Source organism: Octodon degus, unplaced genomic scaffold, assembly GCF_000260255.1.
Source record: "Octodon degus isolate 3935 unplaced genomic scaffold, OctDeg1.0 scaffold00077, whole genome shotgun sequence".
Classification (NCBI taxonomy): domain Eukaryota; kingdom Metazoa; phylum Chordata; class Mammalia; order Rodentia; family Octodontidae; genus Octodon; species Octodon degus.
The window spans coordinates 10,698,249-10,714,644 of record NW_004524653.1 but is presented as its reverse complement, the minus strand read 5'-3'; the positions used below and the strand labels follow the sequence as shown (position 1 = coordinate 10,714,644).

Here is a 16,396-nt window from a genome sequence, read left to right as displayed (position 1 = left end):
TATTTGTAATGTATTTATTATTTTTATATGTTTTATATATTATATATTACATAATATGCATTATATATTACATTATTAATATATTCATTATATAATACAATAATATATTTATATTTTATATATTACTCATAAAGTATTTGTATATTATTTTTACTATCAGCTTCATTCCATTTTTACTTATTTAGGTGACTGTACCTTTCCATTTGTTTCTTTTCTACATTTCCCATGTTTATACATTAGTCAATATTCATTTTAATCTTTTATTGATTTATATGGTACAGGGTCTTACTACACAGCTTAGACTCATAGTGATCCTCTTTTTTAAAAATTTATTTATTTATTTATTCATTTATTTATTTATTTAAATCAGGCTCTCCCTACACAGTTCAGTGTAGGGCAGTGATCCTCCTGTCTTAGCCTCCCCCATGCTAGGATTATAGGTGCATGCCACCATGCCTGGTGTTGGGGCCAGCACAGTGCATGCAGGGTTCAGGGTCAGCATGACATGTGGTTCTGGGGATCAAACTCGGGACCTTGAGCTTGCCAGGCAGGTGCTTAAACACTGAACTATTTCCCTAGCCCTATATTGATCCTCTTGTGTCAGCTTCCCCAGCACTAGACTACAGGTGTGCACCACCATGCCTGATTTCCGTGGCCAGCCAGGCACATCTGGGGTAATGGGGCCTGCATGGCATGCAATACCAGGGATGGAACCCAGGTCCTTGCGCTTGCCAGTCAGGCGCTTAGACTACTGAGCTATCTCCCCAGCCCAGTGTTCATTTTATTATTTTTAAAAATATAGGAGAATTTTTACTAGAAAAATATACAATCAAGACAAGGAATAAGGGTAGGCCAAAATGACTGTTAACTGATGCTGTATCAATGACTTAAATGAGCCAAGCTTTTATAAAATGTCCATATTTTGTATGAAGAAAGTTTTAGCTATTGTTTCTGTAATTTTTTGTACCACATCTGAAATGACTTCTAGTTAAACAATTTTTCTGTGAGAACATTTTTATTCATATTTCTAAAAATTATATATTTCCCTCAACAACTTCAAACATTTGTTGAAAGAATTCAGATGTTTTAAGGTATTCTATATTTTCACTCATATTAATTCTCTAGCTCCTATTAGTTAAAACCTTTAGTGAAGACTTTGCTAATTGTGTTGACATGTTAAGTTTCTGCCCTCTGATTGCTGGTGTTCATTGAGTTTGGTTTGATAATACAGGATTCTGTATGTGCGTAGCATTGATGGGAGTTTTCTTCTTGTGTGTTTTTCGTTGATGTTTGGTAAGGGCTGACCTCTGGCTGAATGTTTTCCTACATTCATTACATTCGTAGGGTTTTTCCCCTGTGTGAATTCGCTGATGTTTGGTGAGGGCTGACTTTTCATAGAAGGTTTTCCCACACTCAGGACATTTGTAGGGCTTTTCTCCTGTATGAGTCCTCTGATGCACCACAAGGTTGGATTTCACACAGAAAGATCTCCAGCATTCACTACATTTATAGGGTTTCTCTCCTGTGTGGGTCCTTTGATGTTGAGTAAGGTTTGATTTCACACAGAAGGTTTTCCCACATTCATTACATTTATATGGTTTCTCTCCAGTGTGAGTTCTCTGATGTACTGTGAGGGCTGATTTCTGGCAGAAGGACTTCCCACATTCATTACATTCATATGGCTTTTCACCTGTGTGAGTTCTCTGATGTTCTGTGAGGTTGGACTTCACAAAGAAGGATTTCTCACATTCATTACACTCATAGCGCTTCTTCCCTGTGTGTGTGCTCTGATGCTGGCTAAGATCCGTTTTCTTACAGAAGCGTTCTCCACATTTACTGCAGTCAAAGGCTTTCTCTCCTTTGTGGGTGCTCTGGTTTTCACAGAAGTGTGACTTCTTACTTAAGGCTTTGCCACTTTCTTCACCCTCATCATGATTTTTCCCTGAGCTTGTACTCTCTTGCTGAGTATGTTTTGACTTCTTGTGAAAGGATTTCTCACTTTTATTACCCTTAAAGATGTTCTCTCTTCTGTTAATTCTCTGACTTACAATGAGATATGATTTATTCTTTAATGCCTCTTTCCTATCATCATCCTTACTTAGTTCTTCTGTTGGGAGTGTTCTCTGATGTTGAGTAAGGCATGACTTTTCATGAAGGGATCTCCCCAATTTCTTAAGGCCATACATCTCCCCTGCATGAGTTGTTTCAGTTTCACTGTGGTACAACTTCCATAAAGATTTGTTATTTTTACCAGGTTTTTCTCCTGGGGAAATTCTCTGATATTGGGTAAGGTTTAATTTTTTGCTCAAGGATTTCCCAAATGCGTTATCTTCATAGTGTTTTTCCCCCATGTGAATATCTTGATGAGCTTGCTGTGACTTCATACATGAGGATTTCCCACTTTTACTGAACTCCTGGGGCTTCCTTTCCTCAAGGGTCCTTGGATAAGAAGTAAGCTTTAGCTTTCTGATGAAGGCTTGTCTATGTTCATTGCTTTCAGGGGGTATCTCTTTTGTGTAAGCTTTCTCACATGTAACAAAGACTGTCTTTCTGTGAACAGCCTTCCCATAATTACTATATTGAAGTTGTCCCAAAGATGAATTCTGTTGATATTGAATAAAGTCCTCATTGGGATGGTGAGATTTCTTATTGTGATCATTTTCTTGTGCTTTACTCCATGTATGATTAGTGTCCTCATGTTTAGTGTCAAGATACTCATATCCATTGAAATCATCAGATATTTTCTTTACATGGTTTCTGTTGCTAATAATTAATTCTGAAACATTTTTTAAGCTTCCTCCAAATAAGTCACATTTATGAGTTCTTTTTCTTGAGGGCACTGGGTCTGTGGCCAAGTCACCTATTTTTCTTAAAGTCTTACTTCTGTCCTTAATCAGTGTTTTGTTATTGATGAATAAAACTTGTCTCAAATATTTGTCTTCATTTTCTTGACTTTCTTTCAAGTTAGTGGCTCTCTGGTATTCTGGAAAAATAAATTTTAACCATATATTATAAATCTTAATTTTTAAAGGAAAGGATTTTACAGAAGTCTCTATGCTGAGTTGATTCTGGAGTTTCAGGCATGATCTCATGGGATTATAGCAGTCCTAAGCAAATATTTCTAGTCTTTTGTTTGAAGATCATGAAAACAAGAAAAATGCATACTATAGTACAAATGGAGGAGAAAGGTGAACATGAACATATCACATAGCACTGGCTTGTTATAAACATGACCTCGGAGTAAGGAGGGGGCTTGAAATATAGTACAAGAATGATGACTAGAAAACAAAGAATATTAGGAAAATGATTGAGCCAAGGATAGGGGACATTTAAAAACTGAGGCAACAATGAAGAACAAGGCAAAGAGGACTGAAAGGTGCTTAATGGAAGTATTAGAACAAAGACTAGATGTAGAGGGAAGATCAGAGACTAAACCCTTATTTTTATTTTCCCCAGACTTTAAGGGGAGGATATTCTCTCCTCTCTACATGCTTCTAGTCTTTCTTCCCTTTTCATTCTGCACACAAATTTCCAGTTAAAGTTATAAAATCATATATTTCTTCAGATCTATAACATTCCTTCCTATCATTCAGATCCCCTCCCCATATAACTCTGCTGTGGGAGAACAATGTGTAATAAGAATATTAAATATACAAACCACACTTACAAAAGGATTTAGTTTGCTTTATATTTTGACTTGTAGTGCTATCATTTGATTCTAGCAGAGTTAATCCCTAGTAATCTCCTCTTATGACAATCTTAATTTTTATTTTTCATCTTTTGATCTTCTTTACCAACTGATTTCTACCACCTCCATACTCACTTTTAAAAATAAATTTTTTATTTACAGCAGTTTTAGGTTTATGGTAAAATGGAGTGGAAGGTACTGAGTCCCCATGTACCACTATATATGCACCTCTGAAACTATCAACATATTCCACATGAGTGGCATGTATATTTTTTATAATTAAATGTATGTCAATACAACATGATCACCCAAAGCTTATGGCTTAATCTTAAGTTTGACTCATTCTTAAGTTGTACATTCCATGGATTTGGACAAATGTCTGATGATTTGTGTATACCATTACAGCATCACACAGAACAGTTTCATTGTTCTAAAAATTCTCTCTGCCCTGCTTATCACCCTTCTCTCCCCACACAACCCTTACCCAGCTTTTAGCAATCACCAGTCTTTTTATTATAGTTTTGTCTTTCATATGGTTGGAACGATACAGTGTTATGGCCTTTCCAGGCTAACTCTTTCACTTAGTGATATACATTTCAGGTTTTTTTATGGCTTGATAGTTATGGCTTTTGTGCCTTCCTAGTACTAAACATTTCCATTGTCTGGATATACCATTTATAAAATGTTTTTTATAGATTTTATAAAATATGTTTTATTTTTAAAAATCTTACTTATTTATTTGGTACAGAGTCTCACTACACCGCTCAGGACACATAGTGATCCTCCTGTATCAGCGGGAGGCATGAGCTACCATGCCCAGTTTCCAGGCCAGCACAGCATGCCAGCTGGGAATCTAACTTGGATCCTTGTGCCTGCCAGGTGGCTACTTATGCCTCTGAGCTGTCTCCCCAGCCCCTTTATTGTTTTCTTACTTCTGTCTTTCCTGTGATAACCCAAGCAGAAGGCTACTCAATGTGGTCTGAGGACTTTGTTAACTTTTATTTTTATTTGTTGTAAATGATTTTTAGTAGGGTGATTATTTTTCTGGTGGTAGGGGTCAAACTCGGGACCTTGCACATGCTAGGAGGCAATCTATCACTGAGGCACATATCTTGCCCTCTGCATGACTGTTGTCATTTTCTGTTATATTTTATGTAATAACATCAACTACACTCTTGCTGGTACTTAGATCAAACTCAGGACCTCATACTTGGCAGGCAAGTGCTATGCCACTGAGTTACACCCCCAACTTTACATTTTAAAATGTACAGTTTTTTTCTGAGGTTAATAAAACAAATAAAAGTCAATGCATATGCTGACAAAAAGAGTGTAACATTAGGTTTTTATGCTCAGATTTTATACTAGTTTTTTTATTTTTTTATTTTAGACAAGCATCTATAGGGTGTTCAGGGCCTCACTACTAGATTGGACTCGTAGTGATTCGCCTCTTTACAATCTCCCAAGAACTGGGATTACAGGTGTGCACCACCACACCTGGTCTCAATTGCTGTCTCAGCGTGCCCTGAGGGTGGGGCCGGCATGGCAGGCCTGGGGATCAAACCCCCGGCTCCTGCACCTGCTTGCATATACTAGATTCTTATACTTAAATTTACAATACATATTCAAATAACATCCTACAAATCTATAATATTGTCAACTTCTATCAGAGATAAGTATCAATTAATTCCATAAATTATTCCTTTCCATCACAAATCTACCCTTCATTTTTTTACTTATTTAGTTTACATTGTGTTTTCAGCCCTTCTCAGAGCCTAGACATCCTTTAGGACAATGCCACTATTCTACGGTTTAAAGAAAATACCCTTATCATTTAAGGTCCCATTTGTAGCAAAACTTACAAGTAAATACTGTCTGCATGATATACTCTAAAGCTAGTTTACATTGTACTGGTTTGCATGTTTTTTCTGTACCTCTTCCATAAGCAAGCCCACTTTTCATGGCTTTGGGCTGCTTTTCTACCTTGCATCTTTTTTTTTTTCCCCTAGATTTTCTCCAAACTCCAGTAAAAATGGAATGACCATATTGTTTTCATTTGCCTTGTGGCTTCTGGAAAATTTGTAGGAAAAGAAAGAGCAATGTGATTATCTCTGTACTGGAATCCACCCCTTCCTTCTTAACACTGCTCAGTGTCACTCCCAGGACATTACTCTCAGGTTCTCCCTCATGACCCGGATGGTCAGTCCTTCTTTGTAGACCCCAGTGTCTTCCAATGACCTCCAAATTCAACACTTGAAGGTGCCATCTTTAAACTATTCTCTTACCTACTGTCTCACTCAGTAAAATTGGAATTCTTCACTATACCTACAGCTTTTCTCTATGTAAGCCCTAACATTTTCTCCTTTTCCCTCCTCACTCAACTCCCTGTGGTCGCACTGACCTCCTTGTTGTTCTCTCTTTAACAAGCACATTCTGCTCTCAGAGGCTTGGCTCCTTCTGTTCCCCTGGTCTGCGAATCTCTCCAACAGCCCGTGGCTCATTCCATCCTTGCATTCAAAACACCATCCCAGTGTTTCTGCCCAATGTTTGCCTCCTCAAGAAGACCATCCCAACCTCCATTCCTGAATACCAATCTCTTGCCTTTTATCTAATTTTAAGTTTTAACAGTGCTGACTACTACCTGCCCTATTGTGCATTTATTTGCTAATTTAAAGCTCTAATGCAAGTAGAAATTCTGCTTAGGATACATAACAGGAATTTAACAAATATTTGTTGAATAAAAGGATGTGTGAAAAAATGCCTCTTTATGACATTTTTGACACTGGTGGAAAGGAGGGCAATGGCCATTGTTTCATAGAGAAAAACAAAGAAACAAAGGTCTAGAGTGGAAAAGGCAGTCATTGAATTCTGTACAAATCAAGTAATTTCTTTCCAAAAGTCAGATAGAAAACAAGGAACATTTGTACATGACAGTGACGCTGGGAAGTATGCTATCTAAGGTATGTGATTATTTACTCTTTACTCACTTCTGAAAGTGTGGACCCTCCAAAAGGGATTTATAAAATGTATTCCAAAGATATTAAACTTTGAATTGGCCATTTGGGACCTATTTCTCTTAGCATCTATTTCATCTCAACTCACCCCAATGGCTGTGACTTGGCAGCTCCTTCTTTGATATCCATGGTTCTTCTCCTTTCTCCAACCTGCATATCAGCTCAGGTTTTGTGACACATAGGCCTGTGATGAAAATGACAGGAGACTTGAAAAAAGCATTTGAGCTCAGACCCTTGGAAGAACAGAAATGGAGAAACACATGACAGTGTCTAACTATGTCCCATCAAAGCGAGTGGCTAAGTCCCTGGGCATGAGGCATCTGGTCAACCTGCATAATGCTTTGATCAGTGACTAAGTCCTCTGCCTGAGAAAGTGGCCATTTGGTGAAAGATGCTTTCATCAGGGAAATAAGAATACATTATTCTATCAAGTGCACTAAAGAACTTAGAGCTAAAAATCTCAAGCATAAAGTACATTACTCTCTGCAATAACCTGCTTTCCAAGACAGGAAATGCATGCGGCCAGAACTGCATGGGCAGCTGGGCTTACCCAGTGATTCCAGGTGTCCATAGTTCTCCAACATCATGTCCCTGTATAGGCACTTCTGACTAGGGTCCAGCAGCTGCCATTCCTTCTGGGTAAAGGCCATAGACACATCCTCAAACAACACCGACCCCTGCAACAGTCCAATCCTGCTCAATCCGAAGTGTTCAAGACAAAGGTCATGTGAAATACATATAGGAACTAAGTCCTACCAGGCTCTCTGTTAAGAGCTTACCAGTGTTACATAGGCTGTCTAACATTACCTTCCTTCATGTTATCCTTTGTGAGAGAAACAGAAATCATAATGGAAATAATAGTCTTCTATATTTACTTATACATTCATTGATCAATTCATAAAAATTTGAGTTTCTTTTGTGTACTTGGATTTATTCTGGCTACAGAGGACACTAAGACAATTAAGACATTGGTCCTATTTTTAGGGCTCTTATAGATTGATGAGGATCCATTCCGTATACTCAGGTATATGCAACAGTGTGAAGTCACAAAGGGGGAGTGTATTTGTCAGCTTTGCTGTCACTGAGACACAATAACTGACTCCCACAACTTAAAGAAAGAGAGGTTTAACTTCACTTATGGTTCAAGGACTTAATCCATGGTCAGCTGGCTCCAAGGCAGGGACATGGTGGAAAGGCATGGTGGTGGTAATCTGCTCAACACATGGCATCCAGGAAGCAGAGAGAGCAGGGAGGAGCCAGGACATGAACACACCCATCCAGGTCACATCCCCAGGGACCCACCTCCAACCAGAACTGGGACTAACTCTAAATGGAAATAGCTAGCAGTTGATCACACAGTGAAGGAAAATGGAGCATTACTCTCAGGTTATCCACAAGAGCAGAAGGCTTGATGCTGGCACCACATTCTGTACTGAGATGAATAAAAGAGGTGAAAGAACGAATGGAGGATGGAGAGAGAGACAGAGAGAGAGACAGAGAGAGAGACAGACAGACAGACACAGAGACTGACTCTTAGGCATGTTATACTTAAGATACCTGTGAAACAAGTGGAGATGTTCAGGTAACAGCTGGATATAAGTTCTTAGGTCTCAGGAGAGACCTAGGATAAAGAAGATAAAGATGGGTACATGTTTGGAATTAGGTACAGCTCTGTGGTGGCTGAAGCCATGGGAGAGGGAACTTGTTCACAAAAAGCATTGATAGTGAAGCTACAGGGCCTAGGGGCCAACAGAGAAAGAGAAGTGAGCCCTGAAAGCCCAGAAGGAAGCAACACTGGTAGCTAGCAGCTGTCTGCAGCATCAAACACAGTTCCATTCCACAGTGACGCTCACTAGGCAGTTGGTGAGTAAATTCAGAGTTCAGAAGCACCAAGTTGAAGAGTAAGGGACATTCCTGGATCAATACAATGACCTGAGTACATATATTTATTTCCTTTACCTGAAAAAACAGCAGAGAGAAATATGACAACACTATGTTTACCTCAGCAGAAGAGTACAGGGAAGGCCGTCTTCTAGAAATTTCTAGAAGTTTCTAGAAGACATACAGCAGGAGGCAGATACTGGAGGCTCTCTACGTAACTCTCACAGAATGTGCAGAAGTCTCAGGCCACCCTTCAGAGCCCACTGGACCTCCCAGCTCAGCAGCTAGAGTCTGGGAGGTGGATGGGGACATGATCAGCAGAAGAGCTACCAGACTCCTGGGTGGATTCTTACTCCTTAAGGTTAATGCTCAGGATAATGATCTCTATATAAAACAGGAAACTGCCCTCCAAGAGTCTGAGAACTTTGCAACCAGAGAGAGAAACCTAAGTTCTGTACACAGTACCCTGTTCTGGGCACAGCTTTGCTTTTAGAGCAACTCTAGGGGAACAGACTAATGTGCTCTGCCATTAGGTATAGTAATGCTCTCTTTGATGGAGGAAGGGTGTCCTGGAGTTTCCCTCCCTTATCTAGCCTAAAGGGATTCTCTGTAGGCATCTCCTGACTTTTTTCAGTAGTCCTAGGGATTGAACCCTAGGACCGACACACTGAGCTACATACCTAGCTCTTCTTTATTTTTTATTTTGAGACAGGATCTCACTAAATCACTAACTTGCCCAGGCTGGTCTCAAATTCACAATCATCCTGCCTCAACCCCTATATTATAGGCATGAGCATGGAAGGACCCAAGTCTATCCTTTAATTGAAGGGTATCCTTTTCACAGAGACAGAGTGGAATAAGCACACAACAGCTACCGATGCTGAACATCAAGTGATGTCCCTGCTTTTCCTTGCTCATTTGGAAAACACAAAAGGGATCTGGACACTGGAAGGAAACCACAGCCTGAGAAAGAAGCATCAAGAAGAAACTGAAGGCTTCTAAATAAATTTAGTGCAAATAACAAAAGCCCAGAAGATCAGCACCAGGTATAATATTTAAGCATTTCAAACAATGTCTCCAAGTCAGTGTAAGAGTCTGACTTCCATAGATGAGAAAAGTCTGCTATGAGTAAAGAAAAGGCACACAGGTATTAAAAGTGTTGCTATTGATTTAGGAGTCAGAAAACAAAACCAGACAGAGAAATCCCAGAAAGAAAATGAGCAAATCTCTCTGTGCACAGAACAAAACTACAGGAAAGTGGAAATGCTGAAATTAACATCAAGGAATGCAGAAAGGAGAATGAGGAGAGTCTCTGACAGGATTTCTAGGTGGCGAGGACACAGAGGAACTTGAGCAGGAAATAAGCACAGAGATAAATGAAAACATCTCTGAGCATGCAAGTCTTCATCTTGTTAGGACACATTCAATTACCAAGTAGGAAAGTGAAAAAAAGAATAAGCAGACACTGCATGGTGAAACATGACACCGAGAAAGAAGAGGAGAAAGAAGAAGAAGAAGAGGAAAAACAGGTTATCTATGAAGTCATGAGAGCCATGCTGCCGCACCAATTCTTGGTCTCTCCAAACAGGAAATAGTGTGAATTGTCTTTTCTCATAATCTTCAGAGGAAAAGGATTTTGAGCCAATCACTTATTCCCAGGGCAGAGCAGGATGAAGGCAGCTTCAGATACGCAGACTCAGAGGGTTGATTAACACAGTCGATCTGTGCAGTGCTCCACAGCCCCCATCTAAATGCAGCAGAGTTCCCAAAAGAGGAAAACACAGCAAACGGTGATCATGTTGACCAGACCACAGGTACTGCTGTTGACAGGACACACAGGTATAGTGTCCACAGTTTCAAACAAGACCTATATGTAAGTACCAAGCCTGAGAATTCCTGAAGCTCTGGACAGAGAGCTACTTCATTGGCCGATGGGGATGCTGATGCAGGACCTTCCAATGCACCGACGAACATCTGGAAGAAGGTCATAGAACCAGCCACTGAAAACCAAGAGCATCGGCTCCTCCATATGAGTTGGGGCTGCCAGCCTCACTGGTCATCATCAGTAATAAAAATACAAGCATCTGCTTTCACTTGAACTTCAGGTAAACAACAAATAAGCTCTTCGTATAAGTGTGTCTCGTACTTTCTTTTTTGTGTCCTGTGTCTTACCTGGCAATCCCATTCCTACAAGAACTCCCATTCCAAGTCCTTGGGCAGGTTGGCACATGAACAGATAAAAATGCACTTTCACAATGTAGGTGGAGAACTTGTGGTGCACTTGGACTTGAGGAGGTCTCAACAGGGCCAAACCTCTTACAGTGTGTCCCTGAACTATGTCAGCTCCAACTTTTGAGAATTACTTAGATCTTTGTAGCCCTTAGAGAAAAAAAGATGTAATAAATGTATCTCCTCAATAATGTTGTCAGTATTATATGAGCTAATCCAGGCAGGAAATTTAACAATGGCTGGAATAGAATAGGATACTCCCAGTTATAGGTAATATTACAGCTGGCCAATGATAATGATTTTTTGGATACAGGGTCTTGCTATGCAGTTCAGACTCTTAGTGATCCTCCTGTCTCAGTCTGTCCAGCACAGGGATTATAGGCATGCGCCAACACACCCAGTTCCAGGGCTGGCATGGTATGCAGTACCAGGAGTCGAACTCAGAACCTTGTGCTTGCCAAGCAGGGCTTATGCTTATGAGCTATCTTCCCAGACAATGATTACAATTTTATTACTCTATCTTCCAAATTGGGATGTCAAAAATAACTAGAAGATGTATATTCAAATTTAAATGATTATTGTTCAAGTAGCTAGAAGGTGTGGTGGTTAGCATAGGATAATATTATTTATGATTTATTTCTTAAAAAGTAATATATATTACATAAAGAGAAAACAGTGAAAAAAGGACAACAATGTTTTTCACTAAACCTGAGATGTAGGAGGAATGCTTAGGTTTAGGTGATACAATAGATGAAACAAAACTTCAAATATTGATAGAAAAATGTGTTATGCATATGTTAGTGCATCTAGAACAATGACTAATAAAATGAAATGTAGACCATCAAATCCACTAGAAGAAGGAAAAATAAAGTAAAATAATAATGCAGGGGAAAAGTTAGGAAATTGACAAACGAAGAAAACCAACTGACAAGCAAGCATGGTCAACAGCATAGTTACTCTTACATTTGGCTGAAAACACGGGATAAGAGGTAAACAACTCACCTGGGATATGTTCATTCTCTCCTGCTCCTGGAAAAGTATAGAGAGCTGTGCAGGCAGGCGTGAGGAGAGGGAAGGAGTGAAGGAACAATGAGAAATACAGGCTACCTGGAAGGTTCTCTTAGCGCTTGCAGGAAACCCACGTATCCACTGATACATGGCCACATGGCAGGTAGGCATGTGCCGGGGGGTTCTTGTAACCTTTGTGTAACCACACGGGGCTCCGGCAAGCAAGTGAGCGTTTCATTGGGGAAAGTGAATATTAATTTCTCATAACTTAAAATTTCTTCAATTTGATGGCAGACACATACGGTATAAATAACATGAAATTCAACTGAGAGATTTGGCTAAACAAATCACATTACTATAGAGACCTTCAGCTATTAAGCATGTTATATACTTCGTTTTTAACGTCTGTGATTTGCTTTAAAATAAACCTGTAAAAGAAGGTAGGAAGGGACAGTGGGGGGGGCATGCGAGCGTCCGTGCATGTGTCCATGCATGCGTCCCTTCATACATGTGTACATGCCTCTGTGTGTGTGTGTGTGTGTGTGTGTGTGTGTGTGTGTTGAGGAAGTGGGTGACTGTCTGTTTGCTGAGGTTATCTATGACAAGGATTTACTGATATTTTCCAAAAAGTTATTCCAGTATTTACTTTATATGTTTGAGTTTTTCCATAATAAAAGGTGTAAAACTTGATATAACAGTGAAGACCTTATGAAGACCTGCATGTTTACTTAGTCACATAGATCATTAACTTCTTGAGGCTAAAGTGTGTAAATAAAGTCAAATAACTAGAAGCTTCAGAAATTTACCATCTACCCTTAATAGTGGTTCTCACAGTGAGGTCTCACTCAGGTGTTCTGATGCATGCTAGTTTAAAAGTGGACAAAAATCCAGCTTGGGCATCCGTAGCTGCTGAAGGCAGAGAGATGGCCTCACTTATGCAGTAACCCCAGGGTAGACTTCCCATGACTCCCAAGGGAAAAACTGAGTCTTCGCACACCCCAGTTACTCCCTTGAGGCACTTACGGCTGTGCACCTGCTGAGAGCTGTGAGCAATCAGCTGCTGGGAAGACCTAGCAGGAGACCTGCAGATCAAAGGGTTAGAGGGTTGCAACCCAAAGCCTTCTCTCACTAGCATCACCCCCAGAGTCTGGGTTTTCTTCTCTATTAAAATGGGCTTGGTAAACAGGTGGATCACTATGAGTCCGATCAAGTAGTGAGATCCTGAACACCCTATAAACCCTTCCCTAAAATATAAATAAATAAATAAATAAATAAATAAATAAATAAATAAAATGGGCTTGGGGCTGGGTATGGTGGTGCATGCCTATAATCCCAGCACTTGGAAGTTGAGGCAGAAGGATCACTGTGAATTCAAGGACAACCTGGGCTACATAGAAAGTTCAAGGTGAGCCTGGACTGCATAAGAAGACCCCATCTTTAAAAGGGTGTGGGATGGCAGAGCTTGGTAACACTGAATTTCAGGGAGTCTTCAGAGCCAAGTGAGAGAGAGTACAATACTTAAAAGAATAGAACGGCGAAGCAAGCAGGTAACCTTTTCAACTGCAGAGAAAATGCCAAAACCTCTGTCCAGTGCTTTACAGGCGCTCTCTCATGTGGAGCTCAGAATAAGCCCAAGGCAGGCTTTGGCGATAACTTCATTTTACAAGGGAGGAAACTGAGGCTCAGAGGTTTAGAGTTTCATCCTGCCTAAGAAGACTCAAACAAAGGTAGAATTTGAAATCAGTCCTTTATAGTACAGAACCTCCCCCCCACCACCACCACACATACACCTCCTCCGGGTGCCTATAGGCACACATGCAATAAAGGTCAGAAGAATACCTTCTCAGGGCCTCCCCAGCGCTCCCCGCCCGTGTTCCTTTCTCTAAGGAAGGACTGCTGGGGATATGCAAATTCGAGGAGCTTCAGCAAACTCGTTTGACATTTGAATGCCTTTCCCCAGTACACTTACGCTGATCTAGAAACCGCCCACCCCTGTATTCATCCTTAGAGAATGAAGGCTGCAGATCCGCCGCGACCCTTCTCGCTCCCTGGAGGGGCAAAGGGAGAGCGGACTCAGGAACAAGTATTACTGGGTCTCAATCCCGTGGGACACTCTCAAGTTTTTTGCTTGTACACAAACCCGTCCCAAACCTGGCAAAGCCACCCCCGCCCCGAAACAGGCTCTCACCTGTAGTGCATACCGCACCCTTCTTTCAGGGCCGGGTCAGTGAGCGACAAAGGGAGACAACAGGATTATCAGTCGCGGGCGCGCGTGAGGTTGGAGACAAGAGAGCCCTGGAACAATGAGGAAGAACTGCACATGCGCAGAAGGAGCTAAGCGGACCAGTTCCCGACCCTCTCCTAGGATAATCCATCAAATCTGAGCCTCCATTTTCCACAGGTCTCTGTGCTCCCTGCCTCAGGGAATGTCTAAAGACTTCTTATTTGGCAAATTGGGTTATTTATGTTCCAAAATCAGCTCTGCTTTTGTGTGTAGTCCTAGTTCCCTATAGCCCACCTCTTAGGGATTTGAACTCTGTTCTACCTACAAAGGACTCTTTAGACCCAAAGTATAATGGGAGAAAAGAAAGATGTATGTCAACTGCTAACCAGAAAACAAAACTGGGAGTGGTGGTGCATTGGGAAGCTCAGGCAGGAGGATTGCAAGTTTGAGCCCAGCCTGAACAATTTAGCAAGACCCTGTCTCAAATTTTAAAATGCGATGAGGATGTAGCTAGGTGTAAAGGTCCTGGGTTCAGTCTCCACCACCAGAAAAAACAAAAGCCAAGCAAGATAGTAAAAGATTAATACTGATGACCAGCAGCTTTTCTCCCCAATGCAAACAACCACCTCTGCACAAAGCTAATTTTCCAAAGTAATATGCTAAAACTATAGCTAGACCAGGAAATACACACACATCACAAAGGAAAGAGATCATGATCCCCCTTCCTTGATGTCCCATGGTCAATGTTAGGTAACACGTTCACTGAAATGGAGCCCTAAAAGCTAAATGTGTTATCTTGGTCTTTCCATTAAACATGTTATTAATAGTTTTCTTATCTGCATTACCTTGACAAATTCCAAATTTACAGAAAAATTACAGGAATAATTCACTCTGACTGAATATCTGTAAAGTGTTTGTTTGCTTTCATCTATTGTGGCTATTTCACCATGTGCATTCTCCCTCCTTTCCTCTTCCTTGAGAGCAACTTGCAAACATGAACTGATGCTCCTAAACTTTCACATACATCTCCTGAGAACATGGGCATTTTTTGTCTTGTTTGGAGATGGGGTCTCATTGTACTTCTCAGGCTGACCTTGAACTCCTGAGACTATAGTCATGTGGCACCATTCAGTTTTTTTTTTTTTAACATAACCATCACACAATTATCAAATCCAAGAAGTTCAACACTGATAGATTATTCTCGTATAATACTGAATGTATTAGGGTTCACTAGAGGAACAGAATCAGTAGAAAAATATATGAATAATTATGCAAAAGAATTTGTTAGATAAGCTTATAGGATCAGAGGCAGGAGACTCTGCAATGGCCCTCTGTATGCTGGGGAGTCAGGGAATCCAGTAGCTGCTCAACCCAAGAGATAGAAGTCACAGCATGGGAGGGATCAGGGATACAGCGCCAAGGTCAAAGGCCTGGAAGCTGACTCTGGAGTGACTGGCACAAATCTGCCTTTCAAGGCTGAAGAGACTGAAGATCAATGTTCAAAATCATGGCAGCAAAGAATACATCAGCTCAAGAAGACTGGGGCTCTTCAAAACTGGTGAACTTTCTTCTCCTTTCCCTGTCTAATTCTATCTGGGGTCCAGGCCTATTGGTTGATAGTAACCACAACCAAGGTGGATCTTTCACCTCATTTGCCGGCTTATGTGTCAATCATCAACAGACACACTCAAATTCTACCAATCGGCTAGGTGTTTCTTACTCCAGTCACGTAGACATAGCACAATTAATAATATATCCTTTATAACAATTTTTTTCTGATCCAGGATTCAGTTCAGGGTCATTTGGTATATCCAATTGACTTATCATTTAGACTCCTTTAATCTATTTCTTCATGCTCTTTCTGTATTGGTAATTTTGAAGAAGACCCCATTTGTTTTGAGTAATGTTCTTTCATTTGAGTTTATCTGATTGCTTTCTCATGCTTCGATTCAGGTTATAAATTTCTTGGCAGGGCGCTGCATAGGAAGAGATGCCATATTTTCAGTAAATCACTTCTGGTCAATTTCACACACGTGATGTCAGTTTGTTCCACAGGTTAATATGCTTTTATGTCAGCATTTTTTTTTCTGACAATGATAATAAGATAATTTAAAACTAATAAGGTCCATTCAGAGTACGTTGTAGTATCTATGACTAAGTTGACAATAATTGGGTAGAACTCTTATAACACAAACACAACACTGTACTGTGTGACACCAGAGCTATAAACAGGTAGACACTTTTTTAGGTGGAGTCAATATTTTTAAACAGGGGCTGGTGAGATGGCTCAGTGGTCCAAAGCACCTATTTGAATAAGCTTAGCAAAGCAAAGGGACCACGGTTCAATCCCCCAGC

The 16,396-nt window shown here is 40.4% G+C and overlaps 1 protein-coding gene across 1 annotated transcript; it reads right to left on the bottom strand.

The window, feature by feature from the left end:
- Positions 1-1,205: 1,205 nt before the first annotated feature.
- Znf334 (zinc finger protein 334) lies at positions 1,206-14,016 on the bottom strand. Its single transcript, XM_023720730.1, has 4 exons — positions 14,006-14,016; positions 7,250-7,395; positions 6,788-6,883; positions 1,206-2,983 (listed from the first exon to the last, which is right to left on the bottom strand). The coding sequence occupies exons 1-4, from the start codon at positions 14,014-14,016 to the stop codon at positions 1,206-1,208; spliced, it is 2,031 nt and encodes a 676-aa protein (XP_023576498.1).
- Between the last annotated feature and the right edge of the window lie 2,380 nt (positions 14,017-16,396).

Excerpts from the sequence above, each read along its gene's own strand:
- Znf334 (XM_023720730.1), bottom strand. Across the intron at positions 6,884-7,249 it reads TGGACACCTGGAATCACTGG|GCCTATGTGTCACAAAACCT; the intron begins GTAAGCCCAGCT and ends TTTTCATCACAG. Across the intron at positions 2,984-6,787 it reads GCCAAGTCACAGCCATTGGG|AATACCAGAGAGCCACTAAC; the intron begins GTGAGTTGAGAT and ends TTATTTTTCCAG.